Source organism: Carassius carassius, chromosome 3, assembly GCF_963082965.1.
Source record: "Carassius carassius chromosome 3, fCarCar2.1, whole genome shotgun sequence".
In the NCBI taxonomy this organism is placed as follows: domain Eukaryota; kingdom Metazoa; phylum Chordata; class Actinopteri; order Cypriniformes; family Cyprinidae; genus Carassius; species Carassius carassius.
In genome coordinates, this window is record NC_081757.1 from 41,125,636 (window position 1) to 41,149,733 (window position 24,098).

The 24,098-nt window shown below is 39.5% G+C and overlaps 1 protein-coding gene across 1 annotated transcript in view; it reads left to right on the plus strand.

Annotated features, from left to right (window-relative positions):
* Positions 1 to 20,947, plus strand: part of LOC132127098 (protein transport protein Sec24D-like) — a 41,758-nt gene extending 20,811 nt beyond the window's left edge. The window contains exons 12-23 of the mRNA XM_059538731.1: positions 756 to 947; positions 2,263 to 2,356; positions 2,755 to 2,871; positions 4,076 to 4,246; positions 4,359 to 4,455; positions 6,127 to 6,272; positions 6,529 to 6,667; positions 13,177 to 13,295; positions 13,978 to 14,157; positions 14,263 to 14,454; positions 19,292 to 19,384; positions 19,662 to 20,947. Coding sequence (XP_059394714.1) covers positions 756 to 947; positions 2,263 to 2,356; positions 2,755 to 2,871; positions 4,076 to 4,246; positions 4,359 to 4,455; positions 6,127 to 6,272; positions 6,529 to 6,667; positions 13,177 to 13,295; positions 13,978 to 14,157; positions 14,263 to 14,454; positions 19,292 to 19,384; positions 19,662 to 19,802 — 1,681 coding nt within the window. The 3' untranslated portion in view covers positions 19,803 to 20,947. The remainder of the gene's footprint in view (positions 1 to 755; positions 948 to 2,262; positions 2,357 to 2,754; positions 2,872 to 4,075; positions 4,247 to 4,358; positions 4,456 to 6,126; positions 6,273 to 6,528; positions 6,668 to 13,176; positions 13,296 to 13,977; positions 14,158 to 14,262; positions 14,455 to 19,291; positions 19,385 to 19,661) is intronic.
* Positions 20,948 to 24,098: the final 3,151 nt, after the last annotated feature.

Consider the following 24,098-nt stretch of genomic DNA (forward strand, 5'->3'; position numbering starts at 1 on the left):
CTAGAAAAAATTTAAATCTGTAGTTATTCAATCATTATTTTAAAATAATTGTTTTTCATGCATTTAATTCACTGCTTTTTTTCTAATGCATTGCTATTTTTTCTAATGCATTTTTTTTTAATTTTTAAAATAATTATAGAATATATGTACTGCTTAAAAGAAAGCTAAAATAAACTATTTGCACACTTTCTTATCAAACGTTTGTAAAAATATGTCTGTAGTTAATTTGATGAACCCCATACAGTACTCTCATGTAAAGCGATATTTACTTTATAGTATATTTCATTTATTTTGTCATCAAATGTAACTATATTATTGCCTATATAAAGTTTGATTTATAAGTTTTTCCAACTTTATCCGTATACATAAAATAAACAAGGAGAGTGACATGTAGCATGTTTAAATCGGCATGTTAAATAATATTATAGAGCAAAGATACTGCTATATTGTAAATATTACCATCATGATTTTCTGTAAAGCTGCTTTGAAACCATGTGCAATATGAAAATTGGACTTGATTAACATTTGTGACTCTAAAGGAGAACTTACTTCAGAAATTAACTGCCACTGTTTGATTAAACTTTTTTTTTTTTTCAGAAAAGTGAAGATAATTCTGAGAAGTGCTAGGATCGTATTTTTGCAGACGCTAAATGCAAATATATATTTATTATATATGCATATAAACATTTTTAAAGACAGGTTTATATAGCCTTTTTGGTGTTACTGATCAGTTTTATGTACTTTGTCTTTTGAAGAGAGGAGGGAGCCGAGACTTCTGCCATCAGAGTGGGTTTTGTCACCTATAATAAGATCCTGCACTTCTATAACGTGAAGAGCGCTCTGGCCCAGCCGCAGATGATGGTGGTCTCTGATGTGGCTGAGATGTTTGTACCACTTCTCGACGGATTCCTCGTCAACTTCCAGGAGTCCCGAGCTGTCATCAACAAGTAGGTTCATTTCTATCTGTAGTTATAACTGAAACTCTTCTGTAGATAGTTTAATTTACAAGACACTTCTAGGCTTATTACATTGAGTCATAAATGTGACCCGAGACAATAAAACAATAAAGGTCATAAGGGTCAGTTTTTCGAAATTGAGATGTATACATCAATTGAAAGTTGAATAAACAAGCTGTCCATTGATGTATGGTTAGGATCAGACAATATTTTGTGGAGATACAACTATTTGAAAATCTGGAATCTGAGGGTGCAAGCAAAAAAATCATAATATTGAGAAAATATCCTTTAAAGTTGTTCAAATGAAGTTCTTAGCAATGCAAATTACTAGTCAAAAATTACATTTTAATATATTTAAAGTAGAACATTTACAAAATATCTTCATGGAACATTATCTTTACTTAATATCCTAATGAATTTTGACATAAAAGAAAAAAACAATAATTTTGACCCATATAATGTATTTTTGGCTATTGCTACAAATATACCCCACAGACTCACGACTGGTTTTGTGCTCAAGGGTCACCTATAGCATTTAGAATTAGTATTAAAGTCACCATTAAATCAGAATGAACCATTCATATTATTAAGAAATATTGCAGTGTTATATATATGTGTATATATATATATATATATATATATATATATATATATATATATATATATATATATATATAAGCTTATTAATGCAAGGGATTTTTTTTATTTTTTATTAAATAATCTGATAATCTCTAGCACTCTCTATTCCAATTCTAATCTTAAAAAAATAAAATTTACCCTTTTAGACTTGCTTTAATTTATTTGTTTATTTATTATGTAATTAAAAAAATTCTTGCTATGTCTACTGCGTTAAGATAACAGAGTTGTTATATCACTTTTATATCATTGCTCTTTTGTTGTTTTTGATTGCTTCCATAATCCTCATTTGTAAGTAACTTTGGATAAAAGCGTCCACTAATTGTAAAATGTAAATATGCAGAACCTTATGAAATCTCTGATTTCTCTCACGTTTTATACCATTTTCTCTCTCTCTCTCACACACACACACACACACACTTTTTGACAAATGAAAAATGACATTTTTGAAAAATGAATAAAGTTTCGATAGAAATATATGAGAGATGGATCATTTCTAAGAGCATGTAAACTGCCCAGATTAGATTTACAGTAATTACTTCCTAAGCGTTATTTCCTGTACTCTTCTTCTATATTTCACTGTTTGTTATCTTAAAGCGTGGCTTCAATTTGAGACCCAGAGTGGCTATTCTTGTTAATATGATTTTATGTATTATTGTATTTTCTTTAGCCTCTTAGATCAGATCCCTGACATGTTTGCTGAATCCAACGAGAGTGAGACTGTTTTCGCACCCGTCATCCAAGCTGGTGTGGAGGCACTAAAGGTAAAAACAAATCCAAGTCTAAACTGTTTACCAGACAATGACATCTGTCCCTTTGTAATCGTACTTGTGTATTTAGCATCATCCTTTAGTTTAGTTTTTTTTTGCATTGTTTAACAAAAGTGCAGTGTAATGCTGCAAGCAGGCTTTGTGTGCTAAACATGCAGTTATTTCTAGGGCTGTTGTTTGATTTCATAGGCCTGGGATGATTTTTCTGCTTATTACTGGCGACAGCGCTGGTTGTTTCATAACATCTGTCTTTGACTAACGATATTCAGTCTTACGTTTTCGGTCATTGCTTTTCATCAAATATTTGTAATCATACACTCTTAACACTTCCTGGCCCGTCAGATAAAACCATTTCACCGTTGTATATTTCTGTGATGTTTTGTTCTCTTCAGGCAGCTGAATGCAGTGGCAAACTCTTCATCTTTCAGTCCTCCATCCCAACAGCAGAGGCTCCAGGAAAACTCAAAAACAGAGATGACAAAAAATTTGTGGGTACAGAAAAGGAGAAGGTAAATATTCAGTTGAATTAAATATCAGAAAAAAGGCTTTAAAATGTCCCTTACTTACTTAAGTCTGTTATTCATCCTTCCAGAAATTATGGCCTTTAGAAAGTCTTAAATTCATAAAGTCTTTGCATTACATTGTTGTTTATGCTGCACAAAATGAATATCTTCCTCACTATTTTTGTTTTATTTTCCAGTACAAATATCAAATGTCCATGAATCAGTATACATTTGCTTGAGATGCATAATGCAGATAAAAAGTCTTCTTTTCAGTGAAATCAAACAAAACTGAGTTTATGCTGAAAACAAGAATACATATCTATCAATAGGGTATGAAAACCGGAAACTTTAACCATTTCATCTGAAAGTTGTTTTTCTGAGCCTGATATTTGTTCTTTTTAACCATGACCCCGCTTTTTGATCCGTTTTTTTATAAAACAAGATGTAGCTTGTCATCTCGCTTCTCAAGTAAATGTGTCTTGAATCTGTAGACACTTGCACTAAAAAACAAGGCAGATCATTACTGGGGTGTAATCAGAAGGCACAGTAAAAGTTATTTTGTGGTTGGGAGCAGAGCTATTCAAGCCATATGCTTACACACAAATCTTCACTTGTCACTGACACTCAAACATCAGAAACACACACCAATTCAGCAAAACCATACACTAATTCTCGGCCTTTGACTCCGTTTTCAATTTCATAAAACACCTTTTTGCAAAGCATAACACACAATTCTAACAGGAATTAATATTATGGCAAAGACTTTTGAATGCAGTGCTTAATTTAGCAAGAAATGTGAGGCATTTAGCATTTTGTGCGTGCAATTCTTGGATTTGTGTAAAGTTTTAAAAAAGAGGCAAAGTTTTAATGTGTGTAAGCAGTTGAAAAAAACACTGTTTTAAAATGTAATTAAATTATAAAGTAATTGATATCTGCTGGAAGTTGTTATTTTAAACTTTCAAGCATTTATTTTATTTTATTTTAATTTTCTTTCTTGGTCTTAAAAATGTCCCAGTAAGTCTTAAATTTACCTTCATAAAACCTACCAAAACCCTTAAAATATTCTAAACAAGTCAAGTCGAATTTAGCTTGTAAGTTCTTTTCCCAAAACACATTTTTTAAAAGCAGATTTACAAATTTGTTTCATTATGGCATGAATGCTTTGAACGACACAATCATAAACTGACTGGTGATTTGTGTGTCTGTTCAGACTCTGTTCCAGCCTCAGCGGGGTGTGTATGAGCAGCTGACTAAAGACTGTGTGGCGCAAGGGTGTTGTGTCGACCTCTTCCTGTTTCCTAACCAGTTTGTGGATATAGCCACGATGGGAGATGTGCCGTCACACACCGGCGGCTCCATCTACAAGTACAGCAACTTCCAGGTACACCATGACACACACATACTGAAACACAGATGCAGTAATAGAGTGTGAACTCTGTTGTTTTACTGCCCTCTCGTGGTCAGACCTCAAAGCTTTATTTCTCTGTGTTGAGGTGGAGGTGAATGGTCAGCAGTTTCTCAGTGACCTCAGGAGAGATGTGGAGAAGTCGATTGGATTCGACGGCATCATGCGTGTTCGTACTGGAACAGGTATTAACAAACTAGAGAAAAGTACATGAACACTACAGTATGTAAAGTTAAACATAATATGTAAACTATCATATAAACGTTTGTGGTCGGTATTTTTATTTATTTTGTTAAAAATGATTAATTAAATTGGGGCCGTATCCACAAGAATTCTTAATCGATAATTAAAAATGGCAAATTGAAATTAAAAAATGAAATTGCTGCATCGTTCTGCTGCCGTCGTTCTGCTGCGATCTCTTTGTTGTTAGGAAGACCAAAAAGTTTAAAGTAGAAAGGATAGATAGAAATGCAAATTTCGCTACTTTCTTCTCAAATATGGCCATTTTTAATCGAAAATATAGTATCATCTGTGATTCACGAAGGATAATTCCTAACTGAACGTGATTAGATAAAAAAAAGTGCATATTTTAAAATATTATTTGCAAATAGTCCAAAATGTTTACTTTTCAAGTAGAATTTCCTTCACTGTTCTATTTATGTTTTATAAAAAATAATTAAAAATGGCCCCCACCTTGTTCAAGAAATAGTTGCAGCCTTATAAAGTTTCCAAAAATATTTAGTTTCAAATATTTCTATTTTAAATAAATGCTGTTCTTTTATACATTATATTAATCAAATAGTCGTGGAAAAAATGCATCATGATTTCCTCAGAAATATTAAGTAGCAACAACAGTTTTCAACATTGACAATGTTGTCATAATATAAAAGGCCACGACATAGGATTTTTTAGATTTTATAAACTATGTATGTCAAATGTCAAAAAGCAATTAAAAAGGTATCATTTAACTTGAAAAACAATTGTAAATCAGACAGTAAAAATGTTCTTCAGAATCATTTATACATGTGTAAATCAGCTGAGAATTGTCCAAATGCTTGTGATTCTGCTCGGAGGAAAACAGAAATCAAGTTTGCCAGCATTTTTGCTGATTAAGAGATAATGCAAGACTCACAAATGGATGAAGAAAGCACAAATGCTATAGAAATTCACATATTTTGTGAGAAAGTAGCATGTTCGAGCAAAACTGGCATTATTTGAAATCAAGAACTCCGAATCTGTCTAAATATGCCCGTTTAGAGCCTTATAAAGCATAGGAAATGTAAGAAATCTTACTCTAAATATTGAATGGTAATGTACTGTATGCAGAGCTGGGTAGTAACGGATTACATGTAATATGGATTACATAATCAGATTCCAAAACTCAAGTACTTGTAATCAGAGTAAACTACTTTTTAAAATACTCTTAATCAGACTACAGTTACTTTTTTATGGATTACATGATTACATATTATTTGCACAATGGTAATACATTGTTCACAATTAATTGATTCTCCTAAATTTCCTTTTTTTAACATGTATAAACTTTTTTTTTTTTTTACGTTGCCTGCTTAAAATGTTTTGAGATTTTTCTTTGTATCTGTCAAAATAGTACACGATCAGGCTAATTCAATATATGTGATATCAAATAAGGGTTAGCACAAATATAATCCAAATGTAATCCAAAAGTAATCAGATTACGTTACCAAAAATGTGTAATCTAAGAGATTATATTACTGACTACAAATTTTGTCATGTAATCTGTAATCAGTAACTGATAACAATTCATAAGTAATCTACCCAGCTCTGACTGTATTTATATGCTTTTTGTAACCTCTGCGTGATCTTCATCCTTTAAGGCTTCAGGGCGACAGACTTCTTTGGTGCCATATACATGAACAACACTACAGATGTGGAAATGGCAGCAGTAGACTGTGACAAAGCTGTGGCGGTCGAGTTTAAGCATGACGACACACTCAGTGAGGAGTCTGGAGCTGTGATGCAGGTCAGGCTTCACGTATGACACTGAGACAATCAAGACATATACCAAAGGAAAACTTAATGCAACAAAACAGGGCACATGTTAAGTCACTCATGACAGTCAAAATGTGTTTTATTGCAAAATCGTTTTTCATGCATAAAAACTTTTCTTGGTAACTCGGGTGCATTTGGGTCCTCATTGAATCGTTTCAATGTGTTGCTGTTGGAATTCATTTGCTGGCAAGAGCAACACAAATGAGTTTGTTTCCTCTGTTTCCCAGTGTGCTCTGCTCTACACCACCATCGGTGGACAGAGGAGGCTGCGGATTCACAACCTCAGTCTGAACTGCAGCTCTCAGCTGTCTGAACTCTACAAAAGCTGCGAGACAGACGCCCTCATCAACTTCTTCGCCAAGTCAGGTGACCGCCTTACCAACTTTTACAGGAATGTACATGAAAACGTCATGCAGTTCCCTATCTGTTGGTCACTACGAGTTATGTCGAACGACATATGGGGTCTCACTTGGGAGGCCAATCATCTCTGAATTTAAGAGAAAACGCCAATGAAAATTGGCTAGTGGATTAACACACCTGAGCCACTCCCCGTGCCAACGGGTATAAATAGGGCGACAGGTGCATCCACTCATTAGATTTTTGCTTCGGAGCCGAGTGGTTGTATGAAAGCTGTTATACTCCACAAAGCCATTCATCTGCTGTGTCGGGAAGCTGTTCTGGTTGGCGGTACGGCGCAAACAGCGGTGTCCCTTTCAGCGATTCCCCTGGGCGCTTCAACTAAGAGAGCAGATTTCCTAAAAGAGCAAATCGTGGACGATTCACGTCTTTTTAAAGACGCCGTTTCGTCCGCGTCCTTCTGGATGCGGTCGTTTCCTGTTCTCTGACAACGGCCACGTTCGTTGTCTTCCGTGCCTGGGCATTCAGCACGCTGAAGGCGCGTTCGTGGATGGTTTATGCACGCACTGCGTGTGTGACCATGGCAACGCTGCGATTGCGTCTCTCCTTTCTTAAAGGGAAAGGAGCAGACCCCTCTGTCACTACCCGTTCCGGTTTCTCTGTCACGAGCAGAGGACCGCCGGCTAGTGCTCTGGGAGATTTGAAGGTGACAGTGAGAGCTTCTCCGCCGGGCCATGTCCCACGGACCTCTTACCCCTTTCCTCAGTGTTTGTCCTGTGCGGCTGCTGGGTGATTTTGCTGGGCTGTCTTATGGCAGTCCCAACGGGTCATTCAGTTTGCCGCCGGGGATCAGATGTCGATTGCAGCATCGGGGATGGGCTGTTGACCTCTGTGGATGAAGATTCGGCGGGGCTGCCCCCCTCGGATGTTGTCGCCACTGCCGAATTGGACCCAGAGTTGACAGCCGTGCTTGCCCGGGCAGCTGTGAGCATCAGGATGGAGGTGGCCGCCCAGCCCTGAGTGCTCACGGCTGTTTGATTGGTTCTCGGTGTAGAGCGCGGCTCACAACCGCGTTTTGCTCTGGTTCCTTTCTTCCCGGATGTGCATGGGGAAGTGATGTAGTCGTGGATGGCCCCTTTTTACGGCCGGAAGCAGCTCATTTCGTTCCTCCGTCCTCACTACCCTCGATGGTGGGGCAGCTAGGGGTGCGTCGACATTCCCCAGCAGGAGAGTGCGATTGCAGTGCACTTGTGTCCGCAAAACGCAGCCACTGGGAGGAATAGTCCGCGCCTCTCACCCAAGGCCTGTAAGCTGTCGGCCGCTCTCGCTGCCAAGGCTTACAGTGCGGCGGGCCAAGCTGCCTCTGCTCTGCATGCCTTGGCTATCCTGCAAACTCACCAAGCCAAGGCTTTAACAAATGCACGAGGGTAGAACCAACCAACCAACCCTGACGCTGTCAGGGGCTGTGCCCAGTAGTTCCTGACAGAACAACAGCAGACTGAGGCCATACAGCACATCTCGCCACGACGTGATCCTCCGGTTGCCACCATTCCGTCGCAGGCAGTGCCTCAGCCTGCACTTCGCCGTGGGCGCCCCCTGCGTCCTCCACACCAGCTCCGCCCATGCTGAAAGTTCTTCAAGGCCGGCGCATTGAGCCCCGCGCAGGAAAGCGGTGCCCCCGTGTCACTCCCGGCTGCGAAGTCCTCAAGGAAGTCGACTAAGCGGCCTTGACACGGGCAACTCGGAGATGTGGGGAACTGCTCTTCAGGAGCTGGCGAAGACAGCGGAGTAGGAGGGCTTTGTGGAAAATCTCCAGTTTATGTTTCTTTCTGTTCTGCTGCTGGTCAAACGGCCAGTGGCACCCACTTTTTAAAAAAAAAGAGCAAATTCCCTTTCCTCCGAGTTGCAAGGCTCGTGGGTTGACAATGAGCGACGCACAGCCTCCTCACTCTCACCCACGACGCCCCCTTTCGCCAGCGGTCAAGAAGTCGCGGTTCAGAGACACAACGCCTCTCCACTCGTCTCTGGCCAGTTCCTCCGGGAACACTGGGAGTGTGGCTGTGATGACTCAGGACGCAATGCCTTCTGGGCCTTCCGACACAACTCCCCATCGCTGCACCACTGTGGGTATGTCGACTGTCCCTTTGGTGCCACTTGTACGGAGTCTGGGAACGTGGCTTTCGCTGCCCAACCCGTCACGCTGGCTCATCCGGACGGTCCGACTCGGCTACGCAATTCAGTTCACCCGGCGACCTCCCAAGTTCAATGGCGTGCTCAAGACTTCGGTGGCAGTCCGGGACGCATCTGTCTTGCACGTGGAGATTGCTGTCCTACTGGCGAAGGATGCAATCGAGCCGGTCCCTCCAGCCGAGATGAGGACAGGGTTTTACAGCCCTTACTTCATTGTGCCCAAGAAAAGCGGTGGCCTTCGACCTATCCTGGATCTGCGAGTCTTGAATCGGGCCCTGCACAAGCTCCCGTTCAGGATGTTGACGCAGAAACGCATTATCAAATGCGTCCAGCCCCAGGATTGGTTTGCAGCGATCGACCTGAAAGAGGCGTACTTTCATGTCTCGATCCTCCCTCATCACAGACCGTTTTTGCGGTTTGCCTTCGAGGATCAGGCGTGGCAGTACAAGGTCCTCCCCTTCCGGCTCTCCCTGTCCCCCCTTGTCTTCACGAAGGTCGCGGAGGGCGCCCTTGCCCCACTCAGGGAAGTGGGCATCAGGATCCTCAACTATCTCGACGACTGGCTCATTATGGCCCGGTCCCGAGAGGAGTTGTGCGATCACAGGGACTTTGTGCTCCGGCACCTCAGTCAGTTGGGGCTTAAGGTCAACCGGGAGAAGAGCAAGCTCTCCCCTGTGCAGAGAATCTCTTGTCTCGGTATGGAGTTAGACTCAGTGAGTATGCCGGCACGTCTCACCAGCGAGTGTGCCCAGTCAGTGCTGAACTGCCTGAGTTCCTTCAGAGGCAGGACAGTGTTACCACTGAAACACTTTCAGAGGCTCCTGGGGCATATGGCATCCGCAGCCGCAGTCACGCCGCTCGGGTTGCTTCATATGAGGCCACTTCAGCACCGGTTGCACTCCCGAGTCCCGAGATGGGCATGGCGCCGCGGTACACATCGTGTCACCATCACACCGATGTGTCGCCGCCTATTCAGACCCTGGTCAGACCTTGCCTTTCTACGGGCCGGCGTGCCCTTACAACAAGTGTCCTGGCACATTGTTGTCACAACAGATGCCTCCAACTCGGGCCCCCCTGGGCACAGATGCACTGGCACACAGCTGGCCTCGGGCTTTACGCAAGTATGCGTTTCCCCCAGTGAGCCTGCTCGCACAGACACTGTGCAAGGTCAGGGAGGACGAGGAACAGGTCCTGTTGGTTGCACCTTATTAACCCACCCGGACCTGGTTTTCGGAACTCATGCTCCTCGTGACAGCCCCTCCCTGGCGCATCCCCCTGAGGAGAGACCTTCTCTCTCAGGGGCTTGGCACCATTTGGCACCCGCGTCCAGATCTCTGGAACCTCCATGTGTGGCTTCTGGACGGGACGCGGCAGAGCTAAGTGATCTGCCCCCGGCGGTGGTAGACACTATCACTCAGGCTAGAGCCCCTTCTACGATGCAGGCCTATGCTCTGAAGTGGAGTCTGTTCACGAATTGGTGTTCTTCTCACCGAGAAGACCCCCGGAGATGCCCGGTCAGAGTCGTGCTTTCTTTCCTGCAAGAAAGGTTGGAGCGTGGGCTGTCACCCTCCACCCTGAAAGTGTATGTGGCTGCCATTGCAGCCCATTACGATGCAGTGAACGGCCGGTCCATGGGGAGGCATGACCTGATCGTTAGGTTCCTGAGGGGTGCCAGAAGGTTACATCCTCCTAGGACACCCCTGATTCCCTCCTGGGACCTCTCTATTGTCCTGGCGGGACTTCAGAGGGGTCCCTTTGAGCCGCTGGATTCAGTCGAGCTTAAGTTCCTGTCTCTCAGGACAGCGCTCCTGATCGCGCTCACTTCCATCAAGAGGGTCGGGGATCTCCAAGCATTTTCGGTAAGTGAAGAGTGCCTTGTGTTCGGGCCAGCCTACTCTCACGTTGTCCTAAGACTCCGGCCTGGATACGTGCCCATGGTTCCCACCACTCCCTTCCGAGACCAGGTGGTGAATCTGCAAGCGCTGCCCCTGGAGGAGGCAGATCCAGCCTTGGCGTCGCTGTGTCCCGTAAGAGCGCTTCGCATATACGTGGACCGCACCCAGAGCTTTAGAAACTCTGAGCAGCTCCTGGTCTGCTTTGGAGGTCAGCAGAAGGGGAAGGCTGTCTCTAAGCAGAGGTTGGCCCATTCGATAGTGGATGACATTGCCTTGGCTTACCATTCCCAAGGCAAGCCGTGCCCCCTGGGGGTGAGGGCCCACTCCACACGGAGTGTGGCCTCCTCCTATGCTCTGGCGCACAGTGCCTCTCTGGCAGACATCTGTCGAGCTGCGGGCTGGGCGACACCTAACACCTTTGTGAGGTTTTACAACCTCCACGTGGAGCCACTTTCTTCCCGTGTGTTGGATAACAGGTAATTGGCGGAAAGGGCTGGCTGGGTGTCACGCTTGCTGCGCCATTCCCCCTAACACGGGGATGTGAGCGCCTTTCTTCTCCCAGTAGAGTTCCCCGGTTGGCGTACCCTGGTCGAGCATCCTCCAGCACCCTCGGCAGTCAGACTTGGCGGAGCAGTCTGTCGCCAGGCCCAGTACTGGCATTAGCATGCCTGGAGTTCCGGTCAGCCCCTGTACTGGGCTAGGTGTTCATATGGCTTGGTTCCCTACGGGTAATCCCATATGTGTTTTCTTCCACGGTAAGGTTTCCCTCTTGGCAAACCCATGTCTTCCCTTGACGGACCCGTTCTGTCAGTCTCTTCTGGCAGCCGTTCCATCCCTACTCCAAGGTAGGACCTGCCTCAGAGACCCCTTCCATATGTAGTACTGCCCCCTGGGTCAGTCCATATCGGTATATCCACATGTCACCTCCCTACGGGTAGGATGTGGTCTCCGTAGCGACCTTTTCCTAAGGCTCGCTTTCCCATTGTCTTGCCAGCTGAAAGAACAAATAGGGAAGATTTGAAACAATCTTTCTCTGAAGGTTGAAATCCCTTCCATTAACTTTATGTGGGTGGAACAGCAGCATGGCCTTCTCCAGCAGCGATGTACTCACCCTTTGGCCCCTTCGGTACCAAGGTCAGTGAATTTGCGCTGGGGCTTTGGGAAGGTTACGACCTTAAGCGTAGCTTTTGTGGCACGCCAGGGCTTGTCGACAATTTCAGCGCCACAGCGTTGTGACGATGTTCAGGTTGTGGCGTTTTCCATAGGACCCCATATGTCGTTCGACATAACTCGTAGTGACCGACAGATAGGGAACGTCTCGGTTACGTACGTAACCCTCGTTCCCTGATGGAGGGAACGGAGACGTTATGTCCCCATGCCACAACCTTGAATCGTTCGCTGTTGCCGGGACACGTTCTCGGCTCCTCAGCGTAAAACCTAATGAGTGGATGCACCTGTCGCCCTATTTATACCCGTTGGCACGGGGAGTGGCTCAGGTGTGTTAATCCACTAGCCATTTTTCATTGGCGTTTTCTCTTAAACTCAGAGATGATTGGCCTCCCAAGTGAGACCCCATATGTCGTTCGACATAACGTCTCCATTCCCTCCATCAGGGAACGAGGGTTACGTACGTAACCGAGACGTTCTTATAGATTTCCTTCAAGATGTAACATAATGCTGATGTAAAAATGTACCATGAGAATTTGAAATCTGTAAAATACTCGCTTTCTAGTGCTTTCTCATTATTATTTGTTTAACTTTTAAGACTGGTTTTATAGTGAAACAAAACATGCTCAGTGCAGGTTTTTCCAGTCTTTTCCTGTTTGCTTATTTTAATTTCTATGTTTTTAAATCAAATTTTTTTATTTTTTTATTTAGTTTTATATTTTGCAGTCTTTTTTCCAGTTTGTGCTTATTTTAATATATATATATTTAAGCTTTAATGTTTTAAGACATTTTATTTCAGTTTAATTTTAATTAAATTTATTTAATTTTATTTTAGATGACCTATATTTGTTTTTGTTAACAATAACACAGAGATGCAGAAACAGTTTTCATTTTTATACATTTTCATTTTTATATTATTACTTTTTCATATTTATAGAGATTTGTATTAGTTTTTTTTTTATTCTAGTTAGATTTGTTGGTAACACTTTATTTTAAGGTGTCCTTGTTGCATGAACTTACTGTTACAATAACAATTAATTACCATAACCATAGCCTAACCATACAGTAAGTACATGTAGTTAATTAATATAACTTAAATGTATAAATCCACTGTAACAAGGACAGGGTTTTTTATTTTATTTTATTTTTTATAGTGGATTAAAGAATCTTCAGTGCAGGTTTTTCAAACTGTAGTACATTTAAAAATGAATGATGAGCTCATGGTTTTCATAGTCAGTGATTGTGGTGGATGCTGTTATTCTGCAGCGTATCGGGCCATACTCAACCAGCCGCTGAAGACAGTGAGGGAAATCCTGGTTAACCAGACGGCTCACATGCTGGCCTGCTACAGAAAGAACTGCGCCAGCCCCTCAGCAGCCAGCCAGGTCAGTCACACACTTCACATACATAAAAACACATCTCACATCTTATCTCACTTTATTAATCTTTCCCCGCCTTTGACAAGACAGGTTTATACGGCTTTTTGTGTTTTCATTGTTATACACTCGGGGGTGCTATTACACATCTTCTGAATGAGTGCAAAACTTCCTGAACAAAAAAACATGTGAACAGTATGGTAACAGATGCATTTGATAAATAATGCGATCATCACCAATAGACAGCATATAAATGAAAACTGCATAATGTTATGGAGTAAAATGATTATTTTGGTGTATTGCATATTCAAATATTCATACAGCAAAATATACTGTATAAAAAATGCTGGCGGGGAAAGAGTTAAAAAGCATGTGCAAACTCATTTACAGTTTGGGGGCAGTCGTGCCCTAATGGATAGACAGTTGTACTTAGACTATTTTCAGTTTTAGTTTAAGTAATCATATTATGTGCTTTTGTCATTGTTATAATACAGTATTTCTATTTAGCTTTATACAATTTTTTGTAATATTAGTACATAGACGTATTGTAGATAGTAAGTTGCCAAATGACCTTTTCCATAAAGTTTATTGACATTTCCTTGAACCCTAAAATGTAAAGCACAACACATTGCAAAGTGTAATTCATTATATGTCTGAAGTGACTGCTCTTCTTGAATGTTTTGCCCTGCAGCTAATCCTGCCTGATGCGATGAAGGTGTTTCCCGTCTACATGAACAGTCTGTTGAAATCTCCGACTCTAGTGGGAAGCACTGAGCTCTCCACAGATGACCGGGCCTTCCACAGATTCCTGGTCAATGCGATGGGAGTGGAGGAAACACAGGTCCTGCTGTATCCACGCCTCATCCCGCTGGTCCGTTACACACATCATTTCTCTCATTGAAACCAAACCCTGAGCACTGGAGTTCATGCGTTTGCTCTCTCTCTCTTTCTCTTTCTCTTTCTCTCTTTCTCTCAGCACACTATGGATGTGTCCAGCGAGGCGATCCCGGCTCCAGTGCGTTGCTCTGAGGAGCGGCTCAGCGAGTCCGGTATCTTCCTGCTGGAAAACGGGCTCTCCATGTTCCTCTGGCTGGGACAGGCATGTCCACCCGACCTCATCCAGAACCTCTTCAATGTGCCCTCTCTCGGCCACCTGTCCTCAGAAGGGGTATGACATATGGCTTTCTTAATTACATTATCATTATACAGTAAATTAATTACAGTAACCATTTTCCATCAGAAATTGTTAGTAAATTTGACAATTAATTGTAAAGAAATGACACATTTAGTTAAAGGACACCTATTATGCCCCTTTTTACAAGATGTAATATTGGTCTTAGGTGTCCCTAGGATGTGTCTGTGACGTTTCAGCTCAAAATACTCCACTCAAAAGTTATCTTTGGGGCATGTCTGAAAAAGAGCTGTTTTGGTGTGCATGACTTTAAATGCAAATGAGCTGCATATTCCCAGTCTCCAGAAGAGGGCATGGTGTTTATGTCTCTCTGCTTTGCATACCTACAGCAATAAACAGTTGGCAGAAGCAACATGACTGAGAGCGAGAGAACTGGTGTTTAGTCGTTCATATGAGAATCCGAATGCACTAAAAGTTGGACGAAACCTTACCATGTTAACTTGCGAACTTACAAGCGCGACGCTGGTCAATTAAAATACTTTGATGACGTTCGCACACAAATCCAGTTAAAACACTAAGCACTATTAGGGGTGTAAATCAGATGGTTCATCATGATACCATATTGAAATCGATTCTCATACCCAGTGATACGATATTTTTTGATACCTCAAAAAATTCTGTTGCGATATTTACGAAATTATGATTCGATTCGATGCAGGAGTATATCAATTGATATATCGAAATTTTGATATTATATATCTATTTTAAACAACCATCTACATTTTTATTAACTCACAAATGCAACCAAAATATAAAACAAACATTTATCTGAAATGTTTGCCTTCTGTACCTTCTGTAATTGGGACATTCACAACAAAAAAGATAGGCCTACACAATTTTTTTTTTTTTTTTTAAATAAAAAAAAAAATTGGGGGAAAAAATCTGGCTGCTACTATGAGCTCTGTGCTAAAAATTCTTTTTAAAAATAACCAAATTACAAGCAATAGCAGAAAATAAATACAGTACAACAAAGAGACAAGTTCAATAAACAGTGCTTTTCAGGTTTTTCAGCTTAGTCTAAAATAAATTTTAAGGTACGCTACAGAAATGTAAAAGGGTAATCAAATGTAAAATAACTGCACAGTCTTCACTATATAAATTAAATATAGATTAATAATTTTTTATGTTACAAATGTTATTTAGTCTGGAGCTGTGAGCACTTGTATTTTTCTTTGACAGCATTATATTTATTATTAGTTTGCTTTCACTTTAAGAACGAAGCACAGATTTAATATACTGGTTTGTGATCAGCCCCGAGAAAAATTGTGCAAATGTTTTTTTAAAGGGAAATGGTTGTGCGTTGAACACCCTGTTCTGATGATGCAAGAGTTGCAACTATGGCAGCTGAAAAGGCCATTATTTGTGTTCTTTTTGAAGAATTTTCGGAGCCTGATATGATCGGTATAAATAAGTGTTTAATACGGCAAAATAGGCTGTTACAATCACTGCCCTTGCCGTCCAGAATAAAAAGAAACATCCCAGTCAAGTGAAGGGATTTGTGGCAACTGTGGTTCCTAATTATTGTGATCCAACATTTGCCTTGAATTTCAGGTGAAGAATAATCCACTTCTTACCTCCGAGACTTTATTATGATCTATATGACCTTATTATTTTTATTGTGAGCATTAGGCTTATCATTATTGCTGATCACTGTTGTTGTTTTCCTATGTTATTGTAATATTTACCATTATATAATCAGAGTATAGAAAAGTTTATAGCAAAATATATAAATATGTATAGTATTTTTATGTTACATAGGAAAGTATATGAACCAGAAGACATTGCAATTACTAAATGATATTTAGACAGACTTAAACAAGGTCCAGATCTATAATTGTGCTCTTAAGATTTTAGTTATATTGCCTTTAATGTAAATAAACAATATACTTGCTCTTATGCATTTATTTTAATGTTAATTACATTGTGCCAGTTGTCTCTTTAATACCGTGTGATTTATATACATGTTGCTGCTGATTGGGCAGACATTTTTGACACACCCACCAAACAAGTGAAAACTTATCTCAAACCCTGCTGCACACCGTTTCCAGGAAACTTGTCGTTCAAACTGGAAACCGTAGCAAAACGGTGAATACCGGTTTGAGCTTGAACTGGCCCCTGGTACACATGCCTTTTTTTTTTCTCAACGGTTTACGTTAAGACATATGCCTAACTGACTGTGTCTACTACGATATTCCCCAAAAAACTATATATTTCCAAATATTTGTCCAATTTTGTCTAATTTTTCACTGCGGATGAGATCACCGGTAACGATTTGAGTGAGAAATTGGACTGAAATATGAGCAAGAAAATCTGACCATAAGTGAAAAGTGTCACATGATTAAAAATGTGCTTGTTTGATTAGGGACCTAGAAATAATACAGATTCCTCTCATTATTATTATTATTATTTATTTTATTAACTTTACATCCTATTATGTGCTCATTTAAAATGTAAAATACATTTCCAGGATTAAATTGGATTTTAATCCCAGATTTTCTTGGAGCCAAACCATCTAAAAAACGTTTTACACCTAAGAAATAAGATATTATCTTATAGTTATTATAATACATGTATTATAATACATTATGACACATTCATCCAGATAAGGGTCGGAGTAACATTTTGTTTAAGTAACATTTACACCTCTTGTATCAAAAAACAAAAATGAAATCGTTCTTATGTAGAAGTTTTAACAACATTGACTCCTGGGCAACATGAAAGTGTATAAATGACAGAATTTGTAGGTAAAATATTATTGATTGTATTTTAAGTAATACAGTATTTGGATTGGAGTTGGATAATATATACGATCCAGGTTTTACAGATTTATTGTTTCCTTAGGTGTACTTATATTGTTAGTATGATTTTTACATTTAAAATTTAGAAATAAAAAGCATTTTTAATATCCTGATATTAGCCCTCTGGCTTGAATGCTCTGTTTGAAGGGGCGTATCAGCTGTAAAACTCCGAGTAAACCACAACTGTTGTGATTGGCTGACATCTTTGCATTTGAAATGCGTATTACATGTGGACCCCTCTCAAATATATATATATATACTACAGCCAGTGTTGGGGAAAGTTACTTTTAAAAGTAATGCCTTACAATATTGCGTTACTCCCTAAAAATGTAACTAAATACGTTACTTAGTTACTTTTTATGGAAAGTAATGTGTTACATTACTTTTGCGTTACTTTCACGTTACTTTTTAAATATGAGCAGGGCTTGATTGTTTTTAATATAAGAAGTTCTATTTATAGCAAATGTAAAAGCCCTTTCACACCAAAAAGTGTAATGAATAAACCTCAGGCTGAAGGAAAAGTAAATTCACGTCTGTACAGTAGAACACAGGAGAAGAAGGTTCAACACTCTTCAGCAATAAAAAAAAAACAATGAAGCACAATTGTTTATTTAAAGTCATTTTTTAATTATTAGTATTGTTGGACTGGATCATTAAAGGTCAGCAGCAAAGACACTGTTAATAAAATGGGAATAGATACATTTGTGTTATTTAATATATTTAGTTATAGCAGGTTTTCATCATATTCTGAGTTTGCATTTCACTGTTTTGATTAATTTTGATGAATACTAAATCTGTTTTGTTTTTTGTTTTTTTGTGAGTGGGATGAATTAATGCACATTCACATTTAGTCTACACTAAATGTTCACACAGTGCACACAACGCCTCCATACTTCCAATTTCTCCCAATATGGGAACAGGAGGCTTGTCAGTCAAAAAATGGGAATACAAAGTAACTGGCGTTACTTTTTTGAAAAAGTAACTCAGATATTTTCTTGTAAATTAAAAAGTAATGCGTTACTTTACTAGTTACTTGAAAAAAGTAATCTGATTACGTAACTCGCGTTACTTGTAATGCATTACCCCCAACACTGACTACAGCTGTCGAGATTAACGAATCGTGGATTTGTTGATTATATAATTATTTTTTCGATCTTTTCCCATCACACGAAAGACTGCAGTGATGAGCATTGAATAGACAGAGTCTGTTTATCGCGTGAATGCAGTGATCTCGTCATTATTGCAACACGTTTTCTCTCACAAAATGCTTTCACCACAACTAACAGCAAACACATGAATACAGTAAGAGCTTTGTTGTGCAGCATAACAGCGTCATTCATTGTAACGGCAGTTTGGCCAAGAGTGCAGATTTACTCGCGATGTGTGAAAGCTCCGAAAAAAATAAAGGGAGCATTCTTTGATCGCTCTCTGTAGTTAAATCACAATTTAAATAACAGATTTGTTTCATGCTACTAAGAGAAACAACGTGAAGTTGATCGTTTAGTCACTGGCTTGATTCACTGATGCATAAACAGTATTAAACGTTTTAGAAAGAAAGTCTGTGTGAACTTGAATGATTAACTACACATCAGAAATCACTGATCACAGATCAGGCATTAATAAACACTGTTACTTACTGTTTGTGCCGGTGCTGTCGAATCCATATCATAAAAGTCTGTTTGTAAAGCCTGTGCTGACATTGCGACTGAATTATATGTAAATATTTGGGCAGGCAAAGCAGAGAAAGGGGAGGTAACATTTCTCTTTACAACGTCACAAAGAGGAGATTCCAGATCAGCCCGTTTGAGCTTCCGTTTTCTCAAAGGCAGAGAAAGATAGTAAAATCTCGATTTACACCGATTAACATTTTTTGAAACTTGGGGACCACATACATGCTAGGGGAAGTCATATTAATGTTAAAAAACCTCAGAAAGTGAAATTTTCATGTCATATGACCTTTAAGTGAGTAACATCATAGCTGCAGTGATAACTCTAGGATTTCAATTGTCTTTCAGCCAACATCATTACCTGTGCTGGATAATGCTCATTCCAGGAAGATCCATTCAATCATCTCCAGCATTTCACAGCGGAGGGCCACATCTATGAAGGTACGGCTCACCCTCACCATCTCGACCTATATCAGTCTGTCTTTTGTTCGTTATACAGAGGCTTGAATACTACCTAGTGGTGCTCATGTCTATCTTTATATATAAACATATTAAATGTTAGAAGAATCAAATTGATTGGCAGTGACAGTAAACGTTTTATAATGTTACAAAAGTACTTTTTTCTTCACTTGTCATCACTTGTCTCAACGCTCTTCTTGCTCTGTCCTGACTGATCTCAGATCAGCAGTGTGACCGATGTGCATCTCTCTCTGTGCAGCTGCTGATAGTGAAGCAGAAAGATCGATTGGAGATGTTGTTCCGTCAGCACCTGGTGGAGGACAAGGGTATTCACGGAGGAGCGTCTTACATGGACTTCCTGTGCTACGTCCACCGTGAGATCAGGCAGCTACTTACTTAACTCACACTCACACACAGTTAAGTGTGTTACAGCGCACAGCCCACTTCTCATATAACCTCTACAGCTGCCTATGAATAACGACCAAACTCTCTCTCTCTGCAGTTGAGTATGAACTTTCTGCTTTATTCCTCAGTGTTTGACAGGAGGGAAATGGGTGTTTAGATTGAACACATCTCCCTGTTCTGAGGAGCCATTATATTGAGAGATCGTCTCAGTGATTTTCTTAAGTCGCTCCCCCAGATTACATTTACCAAAGGGAAACATTTCTTTGAATCCTTAATGCAGCAGAATGGATAAAACGTTCTCATAATGTCTAGATTTGAGTGGGAAACAGTGTTTTCACATGAAAAATCTGTGCATTGTCTATTAAATTAATAGACTGATTTGTGACTGGATGTATGGAGTACAAAACATGCTTTTTCATTTTATGACTTCAGGGATGAAAACATCAAACAAAACTGAATTCTAATCATGAAAAGAATTGTCTTGCAATGGAATCACTGTCTGCTATCCCATTTTTTTCAAGTAACATCTTTGTCTTAATTATTTTTCTTTTACTGTAAAACTTTATTTTACGCATCAATACTTCAGAATGTTTAGAGGTACACCACTGCTTTTTAACATCATGCCCATGATATTCATAAAATCAACTAGACTTTCCTGTAGTTAAGAGTAGAACTATTAGACCTTCGAAGAAAACATATATATATTTTATAACTTAACGCTTACGAAGGGTGGAACGTCCCTTTTAGTTTGTTGCAGTTAATGCCAGTCATTATTTGTTATTCTTAACTTCATACAGTTTTGCTCTTTGAGACATTTCCAATATAATGTTTTGTAAGATTAGCGATTATTATAATAAATTTGCCTTATCTCTTCTGACTTTTAATGGTACATCTCTGGACCAATACTGTATATTTTCTTACAGTTTGAGATGGATTTAAGGACTCGTAAGCAACTATACCTCAGGTCACATGCATCAAGTCTTTTGTACCCGTTCATTAGTCATTTGGAACGACACACGTGGTTCTTCGTTTTGAACATAGAAAGGATTCATTTCTGGAAGCTGAAGTCAGCCTGTCATGTACATTTCAATATAAAATCTTTATACAGCTGTTTTTGAATAAAGGTGTAGTCCCTGGTAACCTTGTAAGTGTATTTGTTTTGTGTGTATTTTTCTGAACTCAAATTATTGGTTTTCATAGGCCACATACACACTGCAGCTAAACTCAGTTATCAGTTCACCTCTTAGTGCTTAATCCTGTTCTGTTCCCACACAGTTCAGTAATTTACGGGAGTGACAACTGCATTCTGCAACTAAATTAACCAACGAAAAAATTAGATGAAAAATTACATTTACAGAAATTCTACACATGTACCGAACTGAACAACTAGTTTTAGTGATCAGTATGGAAGGCTAATAGGGCCAAAAGTATTTAAATGAAATTTAACTGTCAACATGCACTGTTTATCTTTTGTAGTTCTTGCTCTGTTTCTTTAGTACATGTAAAGACACACAGTTTTAACACATTAGGATGACAAATTAAAATATGTCTCTCTACAATCACATTCTATCCACAATTGAAAGTGTAATACTTTTTAATAGGGATGGGCGATATATCACATGCGATTGTCACTCGCACTTCGTCAGTAAAGCCGGTTCCCTGATTAGCTGTAAATCGGCATCACCTGCTTTCAAATGGAGCGGCATTTAATAGACAGAGCCGTAGATCACTGACAAGCTATGCAATATCGTGTTCATTATCGCAGATGAATCTCCTTCGATAATGAATGCTATATTGCGTAGCTTGTCAGTTAATTATAAAGCACTAATACATGACACTACATACTGGTGTATGTAGACACCAACGTACCATAGTACCATAGTATCATGTATTCACATACCAAGATACCATGTAGTAATCAGCCTGAGCTCGACTGGCGACTTGGCATCAACGAGTACAATATTACCACACCATATAGAGTATCCAACCGTACCATAGTGCCACGTATTCACATAGTCTTAAATACAGCATTTTTATTGGCTTCTGTGTGTGTTGTCACTTTAACATGGACATACAGTGCTTGTTGACATGTTCAAATTTCATGCGTTCTTTTTAATTACTTCCATATATCATATTTGTGTTTCTTCATTATGCAAGAATTCATAGTAAATGAGGTAGGTGTAGGTTTGCCAGATCTTGTGCTATATAGGCTATAGGCCTATAGTGCAAAATAATGCAAAAGCAGCATTCCAAACAAACAAATCATGGTGGTTTAGTAAAAACTCACCGAACATACTGTACTGTAAGTCTTTAGTGCTGTAACATGACTTTGGTAAAGAATATTGGATACCAAATGCTAAAGATGCAAAAAAGATTGATCAGCTGACAAAACATCTTTCTGGAAAAATTAGAAAGAAAGAAAGAAAAAAAAAAAACTTTAAAAGTAGACTTAAAAAAAAGTTTTAAATGTTGTGATTTTGTAAAAAATTTCATGATCTACGATCTTTATTCCGTTTGTAGTGAAATGTGTTTTTGCAGTTTAAGGTAAAAAAAAACATTATTTTCCAGATAATGTACATTATTGTTTCTCCTCTATGCCCTGCCTTTCTGAAACGTGTAATTTTTAACAAATCTCATCGTTCTGAAAAGCGAGGTGTGCTCTGATTGGCCAGCTATCCAGTGCATTGTGATTGCCCGAATGCCTCAAGCATGTGACGGAAATGTTACACCCATTATCATACTGTAATGCGTGTCCCGGTCAGAACACCGACGTGACAAGACAATAACAATAAAACCCATTAAATACGAGCCATTTGTTTTATACTGTTTTTTTCGCGTTTTATTCCATCACGCCGTGTAAACATAAAACCATGTCTGCATTTTTGATCGGAGAAATGAAGACCAAGAAGCTGTACTCCAGTGGTTCTCAATTCCAGTCCTCGTTTACCCCAGCTCTGCATATTTAACACATCTGATTTAGATAATCAACTCCTTAGAAGTGAGGTCCGTGCATGAACTGTGTTCTTTGCACTTTGGAACATTATTTTCATTGTACAGATCTTTATGCACCAAGAGCTTGTAACACTCCAAAGAGAAAGGAAAACTTGAAATTGCATCATATGTCCCCTTTAAAAACATAATTCTACATATAATACATCCAAAAATGTAATGAAGTTATTTACTTTGCTGCAGATTTAAAGAGGCCACCAAAATTCCATAGGTGTCAGATTAGCCTAATTTTCAATCCGTGTTAAATCAATATGTCATCTAATTTGACAAAGGTCTTTTGACTCCTACATTTAAATGTGATTGTCATATCTGAAACTCCACAAGTGTGTACTGTATGTGGCCATAGTGATTTTAATTACCATTTCTGACATTCAATGATCGAGCCATGATACATACATTCTGAGCGGTTTATTGATTCTATGTTACAAAATACACTCGTCTAATTCCACAGAGAAGCATGGGATAGGCACACAAAGCACTAGATCTGCTCCAGTCAGCTCTTCCCATCACTAAAGGCCATTTACTAACACCGTAAAGCCTTCTTCAACTCTCTATGCATTCAGCCAACAGGCTTTCACGCCGCTCAAAAGAAATGTGGCATCATCAGAACATCAGTGGGAAACCTCAAATACAGCATGACATAGCATTGTTTTAAGAAATGAATAAAAAAAAAGAATCACGTCCTAAACTTTAACTCAATTACAATCAAATCAGACAGAAAGTACAGGTCTGGGATGAGCATTAACAAAGAAAGGCACTGATTTCTAAAGTAGGGAAAAGCTCATGCACTCTTCTCCTGGATAAGCTCATGTGAATCTGGCATGCAGGTTGCAAAACTAATAAAAGTAAACTGACAGTTCAGTATGATATAGAACCCGTGAACATAAACATAAAATTACTTGCATAATTGGAATAAGCAAAAAATAAGATTTGAAAATAAAAACAGTGCGAGGATGCAACAAAATGCTTGTTTGTAATATATGAAATATCTACACACATTTGAAATACAAATCAATGTTTAAATTCTATTCAGTCTGATGTCTCGATCGGCCTGCTTATATTTATACACAGTTATTAAACTGAAATGACTTCATATCTCTCTCTTGTTCTCTGGTCTGCATGTTAAAACTTTGAAAGCTCACATGACAAGCTTTGAGAATTATTGTTGCAGGAAACTGCTAATCATTACTGAAATGCATGAAGAAAACATTTTTCACACAGGGATTCATCTAAGATTTGTGCGAGGTATGATTATGATTTTAATGGAAGCTTGTTGTAACTG